This window comes from Patella vulgata, chromosome 4 (genome assembly GCF_932274485.2).
Source record: "Patella vulgata chromosome 4, xgPatVulg1.2, whole genome shotgun sequence".
Lineage (NCBI taxonomy): Eukaryota > Metazoa > Mollusca > Gastropoda > Patellidae > Patella > Patella vulgata.
The window spans coordinates 86,950,071-86,971,613 of NC_065882.2; the positions used below are offsets into that span (position 1 = coordinate 86,950,071).

Below are 21,543 nucleotides of genomic sequence, written 5' to 3' on the forward strand. Positions count from 1 at the left end.
CATCTAACCCATACACACAACTTAACATCCAAGTTGAAGAATTAATTATGAGAGTTCCAGGGATGCCCCTTTTTTTTTCAAACTTCTTGTTACGTATTAGTAAAACAGTAAGAAACCATTCAGGGGGCATATTAAATGGAAGGATAGTTCTGATTTGAACAGATCTTAATGTTTAAAGATCCATTTTTAACCTTACAAGTCCCTGCTGACAACTTTCTTGTCTTCTTTGCAAGTCAGTAGTACTGGCGATCATGTTTGATCCGACTCCCTTTTCTATTTCCATCACTTTTACATTTTAGGGTTAGGGTTAGGGTCAGGTATTTAAGATTAAAACCTATAAATTCAGGGTTAGGGGTTTAAGATTAAAACCAATGAGTAAGACAAAATCTTCAACAATAATGAAATATTGAGACACAAAAATGGGAGTCACATCAAACATGAATGCGGTAGTATTTTAATTCAGTAAAGCCATAGGGACAGGAACAATTTTTATTTTCTGTTTTTTGGGGGTTTTTTTGGGGGGTTTTTTCCAAGTTTTTTTTAATCTTCTTTATTCTTCTGCCTATTTGGTGCTAGATTATATAATATTTACTATCAAACATGTTCGTATTAAAATAAAGAATATTCTCTAATGTATAATAAAACAGATACCTCAGAGGTTATTTTTATTGGGGGGATGCTCTGTATAAATCCCAAACTCAAGAATGTCTGAGAAAAAAAAGTTATTGCTATGGCAACCTGCAAATCATAAAGGCTGGATAACCACGGCTTACAGGATGTTTGACTGGATGATTGAGGCTACTTCCGTTTTCCTTAGAAACTGATTTGTATATACATCCGGGCTTTTCAAACATGTCAGCCGCCAGTTGTCTGTAAATTTTACACCTTGTTATCGTCATTATTATTTGAACAGGCAAAATGTCGGACGGAGACGGCAAAGGAATATCTGAGAAAGAGAAAGAGTCAGCTTTACAGAATGAAAAAGAAAAGGTATTCTACCTTCATAATGATTAATCCCACTAAACTTTTTTTTTTTGTAAATTTGTAAACATAACAGTACTCAGTACACACACATACTTACGTTACTACTACTTAGTACTACTAGCCTAAAATAGCCGTCAAACTCTCTGAAGTTAAATTGTTTTATTTTTAAATCAGGCATATGCCCTATATAGTAGGCCTACTTGTCTGAGTCTGAAGTAGGGTGACCCATGTACTCTACAGAAATACAGTCCACAGCTGATAGTTCGAGACTACCACTGAAGCGTGCACATTCGCCGTGCCGAGACCAACTTTCTGACAGTATGGTACTATAAATAGCCATGGCACGTGCAATTCTCTACAAATCTTTCAACTATTACAGCCGTAAAAAAATTATTGTTGACGATTTTGAATAGCAGTGAAATTAAGCTTCTTGGTTATTACAGCAGATTTAGAAATTACGTTCGTTTCATTTTTTAAATCGCTTTATCATTAACTGTACCGTTAAGAGCGGCATCTTTTGGTTTAGTACAAATAATATCTCTGAATCACTCGGATTAGACAGGAACATGATACTAGCAGTAGTTTCATTTTACTTTTACAAGGTTCTTAAAACGATTGTTGAGCTACCTAACGTTTTTATTTCTAAATTCAATTTCTTGTTCTAGCTTTCTGTTATGTTTCGGAAAAAAGTAGTCTTGATTATCCCGACCTGTCAATCAGACGTAGAATGGTCGATAGACTGGTTAAGCGAGACTAATTTCAAAACAAGGGCACGTAACCTATCTTTTACTCAAAAGTGTCTGGATGTTATGGACGACACTTGGAACCAGTTTTCAGTCTATTATTTATAGATGATTAATGGTCATAGCTTATTAAGTACAACTTGATCGTTTATTTAGTGACTATAATTGTGTGAAACTGATTTGAGGCTTGGCATATATATAAATATTGTGGCGTAATTGTCGAGATATATGGAGATATTTATTTATGGTGGGTCACCTATCTGAAGTAGCCTAATAATATGCAACAACAGGCATTGCCCGAGTAGTAGAGCGAAGCTGGTGGGCGTGATTGTTAACAATAACACTACTTGTAAAATAAAACTTGAAGAAAGTTTCTCAAATGATACAAGTAGGCCTAATGTTAAATAATTTCGTTTTTCTGAACTGATTTTAATTTAGATCTAAATTGTATATATTAATTGTTTTGTTTTTAAAAAAAAATTGTGAGAATTATTTTCATTGATCTAAGTACTGACATAAAAACTTATCTTTATTTTTTTCAAGGATACCACTAACGGTAAAGATGGAAGGGCTTCAGCGAAATCTAAGGTGTCAACTCCATCAGCAAAGGGTAAAAGTCCGACTAGAAGTAAACCTAACAGTGCTACAAAAAGTCCTAAACCAGGCGTCAGTGCACGGAGCGACAAGAAAGGTACCCCAACTCCCAGAGGTAATAATTAACATGAGATGGAATTTAACATCCACTCAACACAAACTAGGTCATTTTGGGACTAACATATGGCTCAATTTTATTTCAATAATTCTCTTACGCATTGGTGCCTTTTTTTTCAGTGGGAGGAAACTGGAGGACCCAGAGAAAACCCATGAGGTTGGACAGGTGACCCTACTCCTTGTCATGTTGACTCAATGACAGACCTTATGATGCGACGTGCACTCGCTAACCATTCAGCCATCCAACCCCTCGGCCTCGAAGACATCTTGGAATCTCTTTAACTTTTGCGCATAGACAGACAGGGGCAGATATAGGGTTTGTCAAAATTAGGGGTGCTTAGCATCGTCTTTTGTTTTTACCATTTGTAAATTGGTCATTGGAAAGATGATTGAATGTTTATTATTTGAATGTCTTGACTGAGTTCTATGAATTGACATTTTCCGCCAAGGCGATAGTAGCAATAAACAATCTGATTGGTCGATGCTTTGGGACATGATAACTTTGATTCCCCGAGGGAGAGGGATGAAACTTGGTGTATAATGTCACTACATCAATCATCATTATTTTCTGTTTAGGCGAGGGGGACATTAGCCTCGTCGCGGTTGGCTTATTTTTAGTTTCCGAAAGCTCGGATACAGGTATAGATATATATTTTCAGGTAAAGGTAAAGGTAAAGCTGAAGAAAAGAAAGCCGATACACCTGTAGCTGCTTCAACAGATGGAACAGAAGATGGCGGTAAACGACTTTTTAAATATTAGTTTAAGATTTCAAGTTACCGGTGAAAGAGATTATATTGGTTATTTACAATCTGATTATAAAACAGATCTATGTTTCCTTTCATTTCATTACGTTTCCTTTTGTTTTTTATACTTTCGATAGTCTCTGCTACATGAAAAAAAGACCGGTAGTAAAGACAAGTAAAACAAAATTTTGAAGGATAAAAAACGAAACGAAAATAGGATCTGTGTTTTAATCAGATTGGGGTATTTATGACTATGAGTATTCCGGATATCAGCAGTACTCGGTCTATCAGTGGGACTACAGCGGTACTCGGTCTATCAGTGGGACTACAGCAGTACTCGGTCTATCAGTGGGACAACAGCAGTACTCGGTCTATCAGTGGGACAACAGCAGTACTCGGTCTATCAGTGATATCAGCAGTACTCGGTCTATCAGTGGGACTACAGCAGTACTCGGTCTATCAGTGGGACTACAGCAGTACTCGGTCTATCAGTGGGACTACAGCAGTACTCGGTCTATCAGTGGGACTACAGCAGTACTCGGTCTATCAGTGGGACTACAGCAGTACTTGAGACTACAGCAGTACTCGGTCTATCAGTGAGACTACAGCAGTACTTGATCTATCAGTGATATCAGCAGTACTCGGTCTATCAGTGGGACTACAGCAGTACTCGGTCTATCAGTGATATCAGCAGTACTCGGTCTATCAGTGGGACTATAGCAGTACTCAGTCTATCAGTGAGACTACAGCAGTACTCGGTCTATCAGTGAGACTACAGCAGTACTCGGTCTATCAGTGAGACTACAACATGTCATCATTAGTCATTAGTCATAAAATATCCCACAGGTCACATTAATTTGATTCTCTGTTCTTCAGGAAAACCTGTTAAAATTCTTCTTCATATTTCTTTGGAAAAAAGACTAATTAAAAACCATAAGGACTTGGTTGCATTGTTCAAAAACTTTTAAGTTCCAAAATTGTCATGTTTTGAAGTTTTGAAATTTTGATCTAAATGTTTTCCATGTGATTCAAGTGGCTATTGATTTATGAAGACCCTGAAGAACTGAAAATTAAATTGGTTTGGCTTTGTTTTTGTCAGATGTATATGTCAGGATTATTTGGTCTTGGGACATACAGTTCTCAATGTGGTATTCAATTAATTACAATTCAAATTTAGAATAGACTATAATGCAGCTGCCCAGGAAGAGGGGGGGAGAGAGAGAAATGGTGTTTAACATCCACTCGACACAAACTAGGTCATTTCGGGACTAACATATGGTTCAATTTTATTTCAATAATTCGCTTGTGCAATAGGGTTCTTTAGCAATAGGAGGAAACCCATGAGATTGGACAGGCGACCCTACTCTTGGCACGTACAACCAGGGAATCGAAACCACCCCAGTTGACTCAATGACAGATCTTAAGATACAACGTGTACATGCTAACCATTCAGCCATAACAACCCCCTGCAAATAGTACACTGTCTTCATTAGTCCAGTCGGTGCAAAAGAATTAGGACATTTAATTTCATTTCTTTGGTCTTCGATAACCGCTGTGACTGTTGCATGGCAACATCTTAAACCTATGATATTTTGTTAATTATGAATTGTTCTGTTTTTTTTGTGTAGGTTTACCTGAAAATGCTGTGCCTTTTTTCATGACATCAAAAACTCAGGAAATATTTAATTGTCGTTGTGATGAGGATGTTAGCCAAGAGATGCCGTTTAAAATGTTAGCTAAACAAGAAATATTGGACGATATGAGGAATCGGGCCGCTGTTTGTGATTTCCATGTATTGAAGAAAGAAATCATGGTAAGACATTTAATTATAAAAAAATATGTGAACTTGTTATATCAATAAAAGTGATAATGTTGTTTTAGCTACCTTACTTTACCTTGTGTTTAACACCCCTCACTACTGGGGCTACAGTGGATCAGTGAGGAGGTGCAGGTGTTAGCTGAGATTGCTCCTCAGGTTTCCCATTGGTACAAGATGAGGCAGTCTGGAGAGGAAAAGTGTCTTTTTAGTCGGATGGGATGTAAAACAAAGGTTTCATGAAAGCCATTGGCAAGCCTGGAAATAAAGCGGAACCAGTCATAGAGTGTCTCAGACACGAATAATGACAACGTTTTATTATAATATATATGTTGTGTGACCATTTGTATCTGACAGTCTGTGGCAGGTGTCTTATGTCTTGGTTTGTGTGGGGGTTTGGATGGCGGAATGGTTAGCGCTTGCACGTTGTATCATAAGGTCTGTCATTGAGTCAACTAACATGTTTTCGATTCCCCGATTGTATGTGACAAAGAGTACGGTCGCCTGTCCAACCTCATGGGTTTTCTCTGGGTTCTCCTAAAGACCCCTACATGCAAGTGAATTATTGAAATAAAATTGAACTAGTTTGTGTTGAGTTGATGTTAATCTCTCTATTTAATTTTTTACCAGGATTATCCTACTGATGAGATATTGGTTGTATATGATTATGATTTTAAATATGGACAGAATTTCTACATCGCCTTAACAGAAGAAGCTAAAGATAAACTCATGAATGTAAGTAACATCGAGGGATCTCGGCTTTTAAATATCAGTGGAATTAATTCACAGAAACTAACAAAAATTTATTGGCTGAGATGTCAAATTTGTACTGAGATTTTAATGTTCAGCCAATAAAAATTACGGCCCTTGGACTTAAAGGTCACCGGAAAAGCATCAATTTTTTTTTAAATAATCAAGTAATTATGTCAACATATCCTTTCCATAAGTATAACCCGAGCCCGAACGTCAATATTACCTGCAACAGGTAAATTTCAACGTTAGCAATTTCCGCCATTCTCCGTGGGTAGTCGTAACTTTCCGTAAATGTGAAGGTAATATTGACATTCGGGTTCGTGTTATACTTATGGAAAGGATATGTGGACATAATTACTTGCATTATTTAAAAAATTTATGAACCTTTTTCGGTGACCTTTAATGATAATTTGTACATGGTCATGTAAACTAAAATACCTCATTGTTAATGTGGTTTACTGTTGTCATGGTGATCATGACTTAACCATTTCTCTCTATGTAAAACTGTATTTTAATCAGAGCTACGTTTCTACAATGATTCTCTTGTCATTTTCCATAAAACTCTTGTGTTTAGTTTTAAAATGTGTTAAATTACTAAATGTCATTTAAAGAGTATAAAAATGAAATTATTTTGTTTAGCCACCACAAGAAGGTAGAGAAGGTGGTTTAGATGAAGATGAAGAAGAAGCAGAACCAGTTGTATATAAATATATTCCACCTGAACGTAAAGAATGGGTCTCGTATGGTAGTGAGGTGGAGGTGATAGAAGAAACTGTTAAAGATAATCGTGAAAGGGTAGGCTATATACAAACCTATTTCTATTCTTATGATAAAATGGAGGAAGAGAGAGAAATGCGCTATTTTAGCGCTGAATTCCATTCCCCGGTTGTACATGACAAGGAGTAGGGTTGCCTGTCCAACCTCATGGGTTTTCTCCGGTTTCCTCCCACTGCTAAAGAACCCTACTCACAAGCAAATTATTGAAATAAAATTGAACCATATGTTAGTCCCAAAATGACCTAGTTTGTGCCGGGTGGACATTAAACCCCATCTCTCTCACGCACTCGCTCTCTCTCATTGATTTTGATATTTTTTTAATTTAAACAGGTGAAGATCTCATTCCGTAGAAAACGATCAGAATTTGGAGCACCAATTAGCTTCACTGATCGGAATGTAGCCGACGCCAAAGATGGCTTTGTGGAATGTGTATCTTATGAAGACAGAAACTTTGATCTGAATAGAATGGAACTCGACAAGGGAACTCAGGTAAGGCAACTCAGATTTTCTTTGTATTTATTTTTTTCAAAATTTCAACTGTTGTAAAAATCTACATTTTAAAGGAGCTAAACCTGTAGCTCAATATTTTTGTAATTATTCGTAATTCCATTTCAATCAATATTGAAAATATAGGATCCTTATATCCAATATTCAAGACACAATGAAAATTTTAAAATCAGTACACGAGTCGTGCACTCTGTGGTTTCAGGCCCCTTTTATAATGAACATAGAAAAACATATTCTTCAAGGCAATTGGCAATTCAAAAACAACAAAATAATAATTTTATACAGAACATGTAGAATGGACTAAGCACACGGAACAACTGCTGTTCGATTTTGGACAGTTCAGGTATTTCACCTAACATAATTAATTATGAATTGCAATAAAATTTTAAAATACCTAGCTCATAATACTATACATTCATATCACATTTTAAAATATTGAAATATGTGCATTTAGGTCAGCCCCATTTTCATCTATTTTAAGGTTCCAAAGAATAGAGACCCCTTTAAGTTAAAATTTACAGGCTTTATTTACGAAGCTTAAAGATACATTATAATGAGTTGGCAATTATCACTATAATAGTTAAAAATTAGATAATGTAAAGGCAATTTGCTGAAAATTTCATTCAAATCGATCCACTATGAACTGAGAACTAAGCGATTGAAATTTCCGCCTAGCCACGATCATCATTACTAAAGTCAGTACGATAAACAGCATAGTCTCGATTATCCATTTAATCGTTAAATCGTGAAGGAAAGTTATGCAGTAAATCATCTCATAATCCACTAAAGATCTCGGGCTAGCGATGGCATCTAGAGTTGATTATGGTCTGGATAGGTTAATTAATGTCTAATTAATAGTTTATATAACATTTCAAACCTAAAGAAAGACCTGCAATAGGCAGATTTAGCTCTTGCATAACGTATGTTTAAGTATGTGCCGTTTTATTTGTTGATGATTCAAATCCTAGTACATATTTCAGATCACTGCCAATGACAATGAATGAATGTAATGTGGTTTTATGGGACGTCATCACCAACCCCATTGCCAATAATAATGCTTTTTTCTGTATTCTTCTTGACGTCCTGTTTATTCTGACATTTAAGTGATTCATTATCACTCGAATTTTGTCTAGCGGATGACTTTATAGCTGATGGGACTGAAAAAAAACCAACCTTATTTTGTTACTTCAGTTTGATAATTTTATTTTTCAGGCTATTCCTGAATTTGATGTAGCTGGCACACAAACCAACTGGACTTATCCTCGTAACGCAAACACACAATATTATCCTCGACTCTTTACAGAAGATGAACAAATGAAGATAGAAACTTCAAAAAATCTACACAACTTTTTAAATGACGCTGCTCCAAGGTAAACCTCAATCTCATTCAAATACACATCTATATTTTGTTTCGTTTTTATACTTTCAATGGCGTCTACTACATGAAGATCTGACCAGTTGTAGTGGGACGTCGTGTCAGAGGTCATACAAGTGGCTTCTGACCCTATGATGTCAAATATTTGATTAACCAATCAGCGTCGATGTTTCTAGTGGGTTACCCACAGTTCCATGCAACTCCCGCCAAAATCTCGCTGTAACAGTCCGTTGCATTGGCTAATCAACCAGAACGTGGGTTATATAACAACTCATCCAGATCCTAGTGTAGTAAAGACAAGTAAATCAAAATTTTGAACTATAAAAAAACGAAACGAAACCGGATCTGTGTTGTTATCAGATTGTGGTAAATGTTTAAAGATTATTTCTGTGTAAGAGATTTATTCACTGACCATTTGGAGAACTTACATGTCAGTCAATTTACAGACCATGAATCTTTAAAACACATAAAATATGGTTAAATTTTTAGTTCTAAGGTGATAATGCGGAAAATTGAATTTGGATAATGTTTAAAATGGTCATAATCTGAGGAAAATGTATCTTAGTAATCTGGGGTTAGCCGAATTTTTAAATGAAATCCCTTTTGTAGTGGCATTAACCCATTAGAATTTAGACCGTCCCCCAATCGTACTGACTAGAGCAGTTTGAGACAGTGAAAGGAACAACTGTTTCAGACAATTTCAGTTTGTTCAGGCATGTACCAGTAATAAACATACATTATACAAGAGCTAAATCTGCCTATTTCAGATCTTTCATTAGGCCCGAAATGTTATCTAAATTATTAATTAGACATTAATTAACTTATCCTGACCATAATCAACTCTTGATGTCATCGCTAGTCTGTAATATAGCCTAAATAGTAAAATTCAAAAGCTAATATCTTGGTTCAGAATGGAGCAATTTGACTGAAATTTTCAGCATATTCTATTTGCGTTATCTATTTTTTAACTATTATAGCGAGAACTCTCAATTCCTTATCTAATCTCCCATAATTCCCTGGTTCTCTAATTGTCTTTACGGAACTGGGGTGGTCAATATTTATAAAGTTGTATAATTTTAGATTTGAGTTGGCTCTACAACAGAATGAGATAATGAATGTATTTTATAACGATTGGTTACATCTGGGAGAAGAAGAGAATGCTTTAGGTATCAAGGCTGACAATCATCTTAAAGTAAGTTCTCATCAGTTATACCAGGTATCACAGGGCCTCACACGTACACCTGTCTAGTCGGTCGGACGATACGAAAAACCGAGATCGTGTGTACAAATTGGTGTGCACGTAAAAGATCCCTTGGCACTTGGAATTCAATATACAATGTAAGAGTAGGCCGTAGTGCCACTGCCCAGGAAAAATTTCCTTCCTAGTACACAGTATGGCATATTCCCGTCTTCATTAGCCCATTCGGAGCAGAACAGTAGGACCTTAAACCCCATTTCATTTCATTTTATCCAAGCTCTTTTGCCTGTAATCGAGCTGCAGTGACCTAGTGAATAAGGTGCTGGCTCACTAATCCTGAGGTCTGGGGTTCGATCCTTGTGTTGGTTGAGAAAGTTCCCTGTGATTTTCCCGGCTGGCTTCCCCTTGTCAGTGGTGTCCTAAAATTCAAAAGGTCACTGGCGGTTGGATGGCTAAATGGTTAGCTCGTGCGCGTTGTATCAATAGGTCTGTCATTGAGTCAACTGGAATGGTTTGGGTTCCCTGGTTGTACGTGACAAGGAGTAGGGTCACCTGTTCAACCTTGTGGGTTTTCTCTGGGTCTTCCGGTTTCCTCCCACTGCTAAAGACTCCTAAAATTGTACCATATGTTAGTCCCGAAATGACCTGGTTTGTGTCTAGTGGTTTGTTTTTATTCCACTAGGAATATTTTTGGTTTAACAATTTATTTTTTTTCCCCCAGGAATATCAATCATTTACTGATCTACAGTTTAGTAAAGAAAAGAGAATCACCTGTATACAGTGGCATCCATCAATTAAAGGTACGTCTCTCTCTCTGTCACTGTCACTGTCCTCCCCACCTGTATACAGTGGCATCCATCAATTAAAGATACGTCTGTTTCTCTCTCTTATCTCTATCTCTCAGGGGTTTTGGATGGCCAGAGGGTTAGTGTGTGTGCCTTCTGTCATAAAATCTGTCATTGAGTCAGCTGGCGTGGTTCGATATAAGACTGGGTCATAGTCCTGCTGTCCAGGCAAAATTTCCCTCATAGCACACTGTATGGCGTATGCCTGTCTCCATTAGCCCAGTCAGAGTAGAACAGTAGGACGTTAAACCCCATTTCATTTTATTTCCAGTTTTATTCCACTGCAAGTAAGCAAATTATATGTTTTGTATATTTACCAGGTGTGGTGGCAGTAGCTGTAGCCCAACGTTTATCGTTTGATGAAAGAATCGACAACGCTAGTAAAATTATCATGAATCCATCTTTAATTCTAATCTGGAGTTTTGCAGACCCAATACATCCACAGGTTAGTACAATACATCCACAATTTAGTACAATATGATACATCCACAGGTCAGTACAATACACCCCCAGGTACGATACGATACATCCACAGGTCAGTATAAGTTAATTCTGTTATATATTTCTTGTCTTTCAGTTATTATTAGAAGCACCAGATGATATTTATAGTTTTCAATGGTGTCCGAGCGACCCAAACATCATAGTAGCTGGTTGCTATAATGGACAAGTAGTATTATGGGATATATCGACAGTAGCAGATCGACTCAAACAACGAGGTCAAAATAAAACTAAGAAAACCATGGTTTTAGTAAGTATTCTAAAAAATGAAATGAAATGAAATGGGGTTTTAACGTCCTACTGTTCTGCTCCAACTGGGCTGATAAAGACAGGCATACGCCATACAGTGTGCTATGAAGAGATGGGAGGGCCTGGCAAGGGACAACATATAGTCATTCAGATGGGCTGGGAAAACGAGGTCCTGTGTACACATCGGCTTGCACGTAAAAGAACCCTTGACAGTTGGAATTTGAAATAAAGCATAGGCTGTAGTGCCGCTGTCTGGGCAAAATTTCTATTACACTACTTACAGCACACTGAATGGTTCATGCCTGTCTTCTTAAGCCCAGTCAGTGCTAAACAGTAAGTTGTTAAACACAATTTCATTTCAAGTTAAAAGAACTTTAGATCAGTTTTTAACTGCCTGTTGTTAACGCCATACAGGTCCTAATTGTTGCTCACAGGGTCAAACTTATTTTCTTATGTAATTCTTATTTATTTCTTGTTTTTGTATTTTTCAGCCTGGTTTTGAAGATCCGAATGCCCTGAAGACACCAGTAGTTCGTTATTGTGCTGTGTCTAGTATTGAACACAGTCATAAAGCTAGAATAACAGATATACAATGGATACCAGATCATATGGAGGTTAGTTCTATTTATAGACTGACGGGTATGGGGATTACCCAGGATTTCCCAGCGTGGTTAGGGGGGCTGGATGGCCGAATGGTTAGCACGTGCACGTTGTATCATGAGGTCTGTCCTTGAGTCAACTGGCGGGGTTTTGATTCCCCAGTTGTACGTGACAAGGAGTAGGGTCGTCCGTCCAATTTCGTAGGTTTTCTCCGGGTTCTCCAGTTTTCTCCCACTGCTAAAGACTCCTATGCGCAAACAAATTATTGAAATAAAATTGAACCTTATGTTAGTCCTGAAATGACCTAGTTCATGTCGAGAGGACGTTAAACCCTATTCCTGTCTCTGTCCCTGACGTGGTTTCGCCCATATCAGTGGTGTAGCAAGGAGGGCTGGTCTGTCTGTCTCCCCGACATGGTTTCGCCCATATCAGTGGTGTAGCAAGGAGGGCTGGTCTGTCCTTCCATTCTGGTTTTCTTTTAAAGATATATTTATGAAGCTTTATCTTTATGCATACATCAAACTGTTAAAGTCGTGGTGCCTTTTGCTAATTAGAACTTTCGAAGATTTAATATTTTTTGTGTTTCTATGGAAACAAATGGGTAGTTTTTGGGTAGTTGATGATTTGAGTTTTGTTGTGTTTACAGATTAATAAATTAGGAGAACCAAAGGAAAATAGAAATAATCATTGTGTACAAATAATGACTTGTGCTGCGGACCAGTAAGTTAAACAATTATTTCTATATAGATTCGGGGATCGGATGGTCGAATGGTTAGCATGTGCGCGCTGTATCACAAGGTCTGTCATTGAGTCAACTGGCGTGGTTTTGATTCCCTGGTTGTATGTGACCTTGCGAGTTTTCTCTGGTTTCCTCCCCCTGCTAAAGACCCCTACGCGCAAGTAAATTAATGAAATAAAATTGAACCATGTTAGTCCCAAAATGACCTAGTTTGTAGAGAGATATCGTCTACTGGACACAAGGTCATCTTGGGACTACATACTAACATGGTTCAGTTTGATTTCAATAATTTGCTTGCATGTAGGAATGTTTAGCCATGGGAGGAAATCAGAGGACCTGCAGAAAACCCCCGAGGTTGGACCACATACAAGCTTGAGATGGAAACCACACCATTTGACTCAATGACAGGTCTTGTGATCTACAGTGCTGGAATTAAACTGTTTTTTATACACATACATAAAAGTGTAATTGTATATTTTTGTCGCCCTCATAGAATGACATAGAATCTTGTCAATTTACCGATGATATACAGTATATAGATGGTGGTTTTTTTATTCACAATGTAACCAAATTATGAGCTGCGTAGATGACTTAGATAATGTGGGCTCATGTTTTTTGACTGACACCCAGTGTTTTTTTGACTGCTGTATCATCAAATTTAGAATTCATCAGTGATGAAAAAATTGCTTTCAAGAGAAAAATGTAATTTTCATTTGTATTTCAGTTGTGTTTTAATCTGGGACACCCGACCGATGAAAGTTTTACAAACGAAAGACGATGATAAAGGTCCGAAGAATCCAATGGGTGTCCCCAATACATTTAGACATCTTGACTTAACGTGGAAACCACTTTTAAAGGTTAGTCACCTTCCGTATCAATATTACTAATAGGTATAAATCGTACAAATTATAGAAAATGGCAATCTGATTAAAACCCAGATCCTATTGCGTTTGGTTTTTTTATAGTTCAAAATTACGTTTTACTTGTCTTTACTACACTAGGATCTGGATGATGTGAGGGATTACCCAATAAAACGGTCTGTTGCAGCAAGTTTTTGGCTTAAGGTGCACAGAACTGTGGGTAAACCACTAGAAACGTCAACGCTGGTTGATTAATCAATGTCTGACGTCATAGGGTCAAAAGAAACTCGTATGACACCTGACGCAATCTCCCACTACAACCGGTCAGATCTTTATGTAGTGTAGGCCATCGAAAGAATAAAAAAAAAGAAACAAAATATAGATGTGTATTTTAATCAGATTGAATTCTGATATGACAACATCAGATGAGATAACGCTTGTAGTAGGAGGTTTATTCAATCAGTGGTTGTTAATTGTGATATAACAACATCAGATGAGATAACGCTTGTAGTATGACGTTTATTCGATCAGTGGTTGTTAATTGTGATATAACAACATCAGATGAGATAACGCTTGTTGTATGAGGTTTATTCGATCAGTGGTTGTTAATTGTGATATAACAACATCAGATGAGATAACGCTTGTTGTATGAGGTTTATTCGATCAGTGGTTGTTAATTGTGATATAACAACATCAGATGAGATAACGCTTGTTGTAGGAGGTTTTGGATAAACTTACTCTGAAATGCCAAAAGATAAAATCTATCAACTTTGCTGTAAAACTTGGTTGTGAATACCCAGTCAGTGTAGAAAAGTAGGACATTTAAACCCCATTTCATTTGTTTGTGAATGGGGGGGTTGGATGGCCGAATGGTTAGCATGTGCGCGCTGTAGCATAAGGCCTCCTGCCAAGGAGTCAACTGGCGTGGTTTCGAATCCCGGGTTGTACTTGACAAGGAGTAGGGTCACCTGTCCAACCTCGTGGGTTTTCTCCAGGTCCTCTGGTTTCCCCCTACTGCTAAAGACCCCGACGTGCAAGCAAATTATTGAAATAAAATTAAACCATATGTTAGTCCCGAAATGACCTAGTTTGTGTCGAGTGGATGTTAAATCCCATTTCTCTCTCTCTCTCTTTCGTTTGTGTATGAAATACTGATCAATTTGTTTATCGGTCTTATACTTGACTGACAATCCATGTATTATTATACTTGACTGACAATCCATGTATTATTATACTTGACTGACAATGTATTATTAAATGAGTTATATTCTATTTATAGGTTCAGTTACACAAGTCAGAGCCTGGTGGTGATCATAGTCCTATCAAATTTACTATACAAGAAAAACAGGGGCGAAAACGTAAGTTCAAATTTAGTTTATTTTAAATATATGAAATAAAATGGGGTTTAACATCCTACTTTTCTGCTACAACTAGGCTAAAGAAGACAGGCATATGCCATAAAGTGTGCTATGAGGGAAATTTTGCACAGTCAGTGGCTCTACAGCCTACTCCAATTTCGAATTTGAACTGTCAAGAGTTCTTTTACATGCACGCCAATGTGTACACGAGAAATTGGTTTCTCGTCCCATCCGAACGACTAAACACTGTTTGTGACCAGGTCATCTGTCCTGCACGACTAACAAGGGGAAACCACACAGGAATATATTGTTAAACTGTCTAGACCAGTGGTTCTCTACCTGTTTTTGCCAACGGCACGCCTTGCAACACATGAAAAAATAGAAGCACACCTGACTAAATATATATGAAAAATATTTGAATTTTGCAAATTAAAAACATGGTAAGTCAGATGGCATACAGCCGTAGACAGAGGCTAGTCATAGACACATAGAATGACTCAAACTAAATAAAGAAAAACACAGCCATGAACTTACCAGTAGACATCAGTGAATAATCAATTGGTATCACATGGTTTTCGCATTTTCTTGGTGTGCCGTTCAAATATTCCTGGAACACTTAGGAAGATCTTGTGGCACACTGGTCTTGACCAACACATACATGTAGTAGAAGCAGCAACATTCTGTATGTTGTATATTTTACAGCCAATAAAGGTGGAGATTTAACAGAAAAAGAATCGAATCTGTCCGGTGGATTCTCCTACAGTAAACCGTCGTCAGGAAAAGAAAAGAAAACGTTACAAGATGTCAAAACACATTTCTACGTCGGAACTGAGGTAAGTTGTGATGTTTTAATATCGCGGGGCCCTGGTAGTCGAAACTAAGGTTAGCTGTGATGTTTTAATATCAGGGGTCAACCAAGGTAGTCGGTACCGAGGTTAGTTGTAATGTTTTAATATCAGGGGGCCATGGTAGTCGAAACTGAGGTTAGTTATGTTTTAATAATGCTGGGCCACGGTAGTCGAGCAGTGAGGTTGGTTGTGATGTTTTAATATCGTCGGGCAATGAGGTTAGTTGTAATGTTTTAATATCACGGGTCCAAGGTAGTTGATAGCGAGGTTAGTTGTGATGTTTTAGTATCACACGACATTAGTTTCTTGTTATACACAGATTGTGAACCATGATGAAAACTTTTAAAAGAATGAAATTTTGATGAATGCTGATTATTTTTACAGGATGGGGAAGTTGTGTTTGTTGATTGGATGCCACAGAAAGATCAAGATACAGGAAAAATACAGAGTAAGGATATAAACACACACAATGGCCTTGTTTTACAGTGTCCTTGTTTTACACACACACAGTGTCCTTGTTTTACACACACAATGTCCTTGTTTTACACATCGTCCGGCTTTTACACACACACAATGTCCTTCTTTTACACACACACACAATGTCCTTCTTTATGCATGTTATTTTTTAAAATGGATTTTAATGTCCTAATGTTCTGCACCAGGCTGAATAAGACAGATGTATGAGGGAAAGAACGGGTTAATGTGTGCGCTTTAGATCATAAGGTCTGTCATTGAGTCAACTAGCAAGGTTTCGTTTTCTCACTTGTACATTACATGACAAGGAGTAGGGTTGCCTTTCAAATCTCTTCGGTCTCCTTCCACTGCTAAACGTGACAAGGAGTAGGGTCGTCTGGTCAACCTCATGGGTTTTCTCCGGGTCCTCCGGTTTCCTCCCACAGCTAAAGACCCCTACACGCGAGCAAATTATTGAAATAAAATTAAACCATATGTTAGTCCCGAAATGACCTAGTTTGTGTCGAGTGGACGTTAAACCCCATTTCTCTCTCTCTCTCCACTGCTAAAACACCCTACGCGCAATCAAATTATTGAGGTAAAATTGAACGATATATTAGTCCCAAAATGACTAGTTTGTGTTAAATGGACGTTAAGTGGTAAACCCATTTCTTCATACTAACAAAAACAAAATATATTGTACGTAATATTTGATTTTTGTTTCAGCTCCTAAACCTGACTACTACCATGCCCTACATGATGGTCCTGTCACTACGCTACAACGATCGCCTTTCTTTAAAGATATTGTTTTATCTGTGGGAGGTTGGACGTTGGCTTTATGGAAGGAAGGAGTCACGGTTTGTACCGTTTTTTATTAATTATTATTTCTTGCTCCACATTTCATCAAACTTATTGTATCAACATACAATCAGGAGGGGTGGATGGCCGAATGGTTAGCATGTGCGCATTGTATCATAAGGTCTGTGTCATTGAATGAACTGTATGTGACAAGGAGGGTCGCATGTCTAACCTCATGGGTTTTCTCCGGGTTCCCTGATTTCTTCCCACTGCTAAAGACACCTTCGGGCAAGTGAATTATTGAAATAAAATTGAACCATAATGTTAGTCCCGATTTGACCTAGTTTGTCGAGAGTGTAGGCTACACCGCATTTCGCTCTCTCTCTCTCTCTCTCTCTCTCAACATACAATCAGTGATATCTATGTCACATTAATTTAGTACAATAGGAATCGCCCTTGCAAACTATAAATATTGTGAAAGATGAATTTCTAAAACGAATATCATTACAACAATGGTTCAATTCCGTTCAGTATTGTGAGCGCTGAATCCCTAATTATTGGTCTAACAATGATTCAATTCCATTTAGGATTTACAAAGATATGTTGAATTGAAATCTCACCGATCTATGCTGTTACCTGCACCATTTTGTTGTGGGCAAATGGAATTGATAGGCCTATTTTAAATCCAAGCCGAGAGATTATCTGGTGTTGTTATTTTGATTTTGTTTTCTTAATTAAATGTTAATTAATCGAAGTACATATTAGTGGGAATTATGACGCATCGTTATTTTAACAAAGACGATTAACAATAGAATTCCAAATTTCATTTTTTTCTCAAGATCAAAGTGGAAGCCACTATCTTAGTCATTCAGCAGATCTTGCCATATTTACAAAGTTATCATTTAATATGATTACAAAATTTGAAATGTGTTTTCTGTTTTCAGTCTGGTCCTATTTTACATTCGTGTGCTGATTCTGTGAAACTAACCGGTGGTCACTGGTCTCCATCTCGACCTGGCGTGTTTTTTATAGCTAAATCTGACGGTAATGTTGATGTGTGGGATTTATTAGATAAAACTCACGAAGCCTCCATGTCACAGAGCATCTCTGGTGCTGCTATAACAACACTTTATCCTCATCAAGTCACACGTAAGTAATAATAACTGTTATCTGTATGTTTAGAAATTAGAAAACTCACAACTATCCTCCACCTCTACACCTCTTCCAACCGAACCGAGCACCCCGCAGCTCTCCCTACCCTCCCCTACATCTCTTCCAACCCAACCAAGCACCGTGCAGCTCTCCCAACCCAACCGAGCACCCTTTAGGTCTCCATACCCTCCCCTACACCTCTCCCAACCCAACCGAGCACCCTGCAACCCTCCCCTACACCTCTCCCAATCCAACCGTTTGAATATATCACCGTTGAGTTGGAATTTCGTGAAAATCAGACCAAAACTGTCAGACAAAATGGCCACCCCTCGTACGCAAATATCAAGGTTGTGGACCCTCTAGAGTCCACAATTTTGATCTGAGTTTGATGAAACTTGAAATGCATGTTTATAACCCAAAGATCTTGGTTCCTTTTGGTATTTGTGCATATCACATCGTAACTTCCAGAATTATGATCCTTGATTGTACGAAAAATCACATTTTTAGCTTGTCACAATTTTTATCTGATTGAAAAACGTTTGAATATATCACCATTACGCCCTAATAATAATAATAATGGCTGAATTCAAATTTCGTGAAAATGGGACCAATACTGCTGGACAAATGGCCACCCCTCATACGCAAATTGTGTAAATATATGGTACATCAAGGTTGTGGACCCTCTACAAGTCACAATTTTGATTCAATTTTGATGAAACTTGAAATATATCTTTATAACCCAAAGTTCTTGGTACCTGTCGATATTCACCCTTATCGGATAATAACGTCCTGAATTATAGCAAAAAATCGCTTTTTGTTTAGCTTGTTCTGTATCCATCTCTTGCAAAATGTGGGCGTATCCTGCCTGGCAGCTGTTGGTGTTTATATGACAGGTTTTGTATTATTGTAGAGAAACAACAGTTACTGGCAGTAGGAGATAACTCTGGTACCCTTCATATACTAGAAATACCCTGGAGTCTTCGTCACCCAACAAATAATGAGGTAAAAATATATAAACTTTTCCTTGCATGTGTGAAATGAAATGAAATGGGGTTTTAAGTTCTCTGTAGTGTATCTCTGGTAACCACACCTGAAATTCCTGAAGAAATTTTTCGGTCGACACCAGGAGCAAACCAAAATCCTCCAGGTTAACGAACCAGCGTCTTACTCTTTAAACCAATGTTTGTGTAACTGGGGGATTTGGGGACTCGTGACTAGAATATCCTGGGTTCAACTTCCTAGCATTACACACAATGGTTGCATTGGTTAATTTTATTGTAATATCATTTCATAGGTTAATAATATCATTGCATTGGTTAATTTTATCGTAATATTATTTCATTGGTTAATTTTATTGTAACATCATTTCATTGGTTTATTTTATCATAACATCCTTTCATTAGTTTATTTTATTGTAACATCATTTCATTGGTTAATACTATAACATCATTTCATTGGTTAATATTATCGTAATATTATTTCATTGGTTAATTTTATTGTAACATCATTTCATTGGTTTATTTTATTTTAACTTCATTTCATTGGTTTATTTTATTGTAACATCATTTCATTGGTTAATATTGTGTTATTATTTGCAGTATAATGGGGTACATAATTATTTTGATCGGGAAATCAAGAGAAGAACGTTTGTCGTGGAAAGATGGGATTTTAGAGAGAAAGAAAAGAGAGAGTTGGAGGCCGAAGCCAAACGTAAAGCCGGAGTAAGATTCGTCTATTTTGGTTTCGTTTTTTACATCCAGATATAAATCAAAGGAATTCAAGCAAATAATAATACAGTAAAATCTGTTCAAGCAGCCACTCCTTTTCATAATACAGTAAAATCTGTTCAAGCAGCCACGCCCTGTCATAATCAAAATTGAATGATCAGCTTTAAACTGGACACAAGTACAAATTAGATGATTTGGGATGATTTTTAGAAATTTTTAAAACAAGGTGTTGATATTAAACGAATGCGAAAGAAATTAGTGCTAAATACACAAGATTAAATGTTACCTGGGTTACAGTGTTGGGTTAAACCTTCTGATGGACCTCTCTGACAGTAATGGGATTTCTAAAAAAATTTCTTGTCAGACATTTTTACTGAAAATAAAGGGACATAACTCTTATCGTTATTTAAGCAGGCGGTTTCAGACCACAATTAAAAATCATGCATCAACAAAATATTCAAATTCGTACGTAATAAAAAAAATAGGTGCTGCTTGTTATTTTTCATATTTAATTACCGTACAGGTATTCAAATTTATGTCAGTAATATTTCTACAAAATTCTGTGTTTCTGATGTTATTGTTGTATTGATATTTCAGATTGCACCGAACGTTGTTTTAACCATGTGTCTGTGATGTTATTGTTGTATTGATATTTCAGATAGCACCTAACGTTGTTTTAACTGACGAAGAAATAGAAATAAAACAGAAGATAGAATATCAGGCCTATTTAGACGAGGAATCTTCGTTTCTCCGAGAGCTTGGATTAAAGGATGATTCGGAACCGTTACCTGAAGTTTAACAATGCCAAGTATTTTCCAGTAATAATATTTCTCTGATCGGAAAAGAATTTCACATCGGGCAGTTAATAAGAATAATGCTTGGTTTTTATTTGAAGGAATAAAACCACGCCCTCCGTCTTTACTTTATATATTTATTTTAAAATACTGTGATGGCCGAATACCTCCATACATTATGTAAAATATTTTTAAAAATAATCATCGGCCTACGAGTGATAAGAGAGCTCTAAATTTTTCAGTCCGATTTTATTGATACATATCGACCAAAAAATCTCTGATTATGTTACTGCCTGAAAATGTATTGGGGTTATTTTTTTTTTTTAATCCTTTAAATTTTAGTAAATGTAAATATTGACTACCCCAGGTCCTTGAAGTATATTACAGAAAGGTGATATAGTTCATATTGGTACATCCTTCCTTAAACCCCACCAAACAGCTCGAGAAGGGTTCAATTATAATCCTGAGATATTTGTCAGGACCGTAGCCGTGGGGTTGGTTGGCCCAACGGTTTAACGCATGTAATGAAATGAAATGGGGTTCAACGTCTTACTCCGACTGGGCTAATGAAGACAGATTTAACGCATGTGATTTTGATTTAGATATGCTCCGGCATTGAGTGAAGTGACATGTTTTCAATTCCCTGCTTGTTATACGTGACGAGGAATAGGGTCGTCTGTCCAACCTATATGTTAGTCCCGAAATGACCTAGTTTGTATAGAGTGGATTACAATCTATAAGTATTTTAAGTTTGATCATATTGTAATTATCATGTTTGTTATTGTATTTACATTATTAATATTTGTTATTTATTTCCTCAACATAAAAAAATGTGAAAAAAAAAATGAATATTTAAATAAAATACATGTATACATTATGTTGTGGTTTCTATATTGAATCAAGAGCCCCTGTGACTCTGTGAGTAAGGCAAACTTTTCTTTGTATGCCCATTTCCATAGAGCCATATGTTAGTCCCAAAATGACCTAGTTGTGGACTTTCCAACCCCATTTCTC

At 37.0% G+C, this 21,543-nt stretch overlaps 1 protein-coding gene across 1 annotated transcript; it reads left to right on the top strand.

Moving 5' to 3' along the window:
- The first annotated feature begins 843 nt into the window (after positions 1–843).
- On the top strand, positions 844–21,406 carry LOC126818206 (dynein axonemal intermediate chain 3). The gene is made up of 23 exons (XM_050545474.2): positions 844–990; positions 2,271–2,436; positions 3,098–3,175; positions 4,811–4,995; positions 5,629–5,733; positions 6,391–6,546; positions 6,859–7,017; positions 8,248–8,405; positions 9,491–9,602; positions 10,330–10,408; positions 10,774–10,898; positions 11,031–11,201; positions 11,692–11,814; positions 12,447–12,520; positions 13,264–13,396; positions 14,679–14,757; positions 15,460–15,590; positions 15,990–16,053; positions 16,785–16,915; positions 17,801–18,005; positions 18,919–19,010; positions 19,607–19,729; positions 20,394–21,406. The coding sequence occupies exons 1-23, from the start codon at positions 919–921 to the stop codon at positions 20,532–20,534; spliced, it is 2,862 nt and encodes a 953-aa protein (XP_050401431.1). The 5' UTR covers positions 844–918; the 3' UTR covers positions 20,535–21,406.
- The last annotated feature ends 137 nt before the right edge of the window (positions 21,407–21,543 follow it).

Coding starts and splice junctions, on each gene's coding strand:
- LOC126818206 (XM_050545474.2), top strand. CDS start 919: ATGTCGGACGGAGACGGCAAAGGAATATCTGAGAAAGAGAAAGAGTCA. Junction 991..2,270: donor TACAGAATGAAAAAGAAAAG/GTATTCTACCTT, acceptor ATTTTTTTCAAG/GATACCACTAACGGTAAAGA. Junction 6,547..6,858: donor TTAAAGATAATCGTGAAAGG/GTAGGCTATATA, acceptor TAATTTAAACAG/GTGAAGATCTCATTCCGTAG.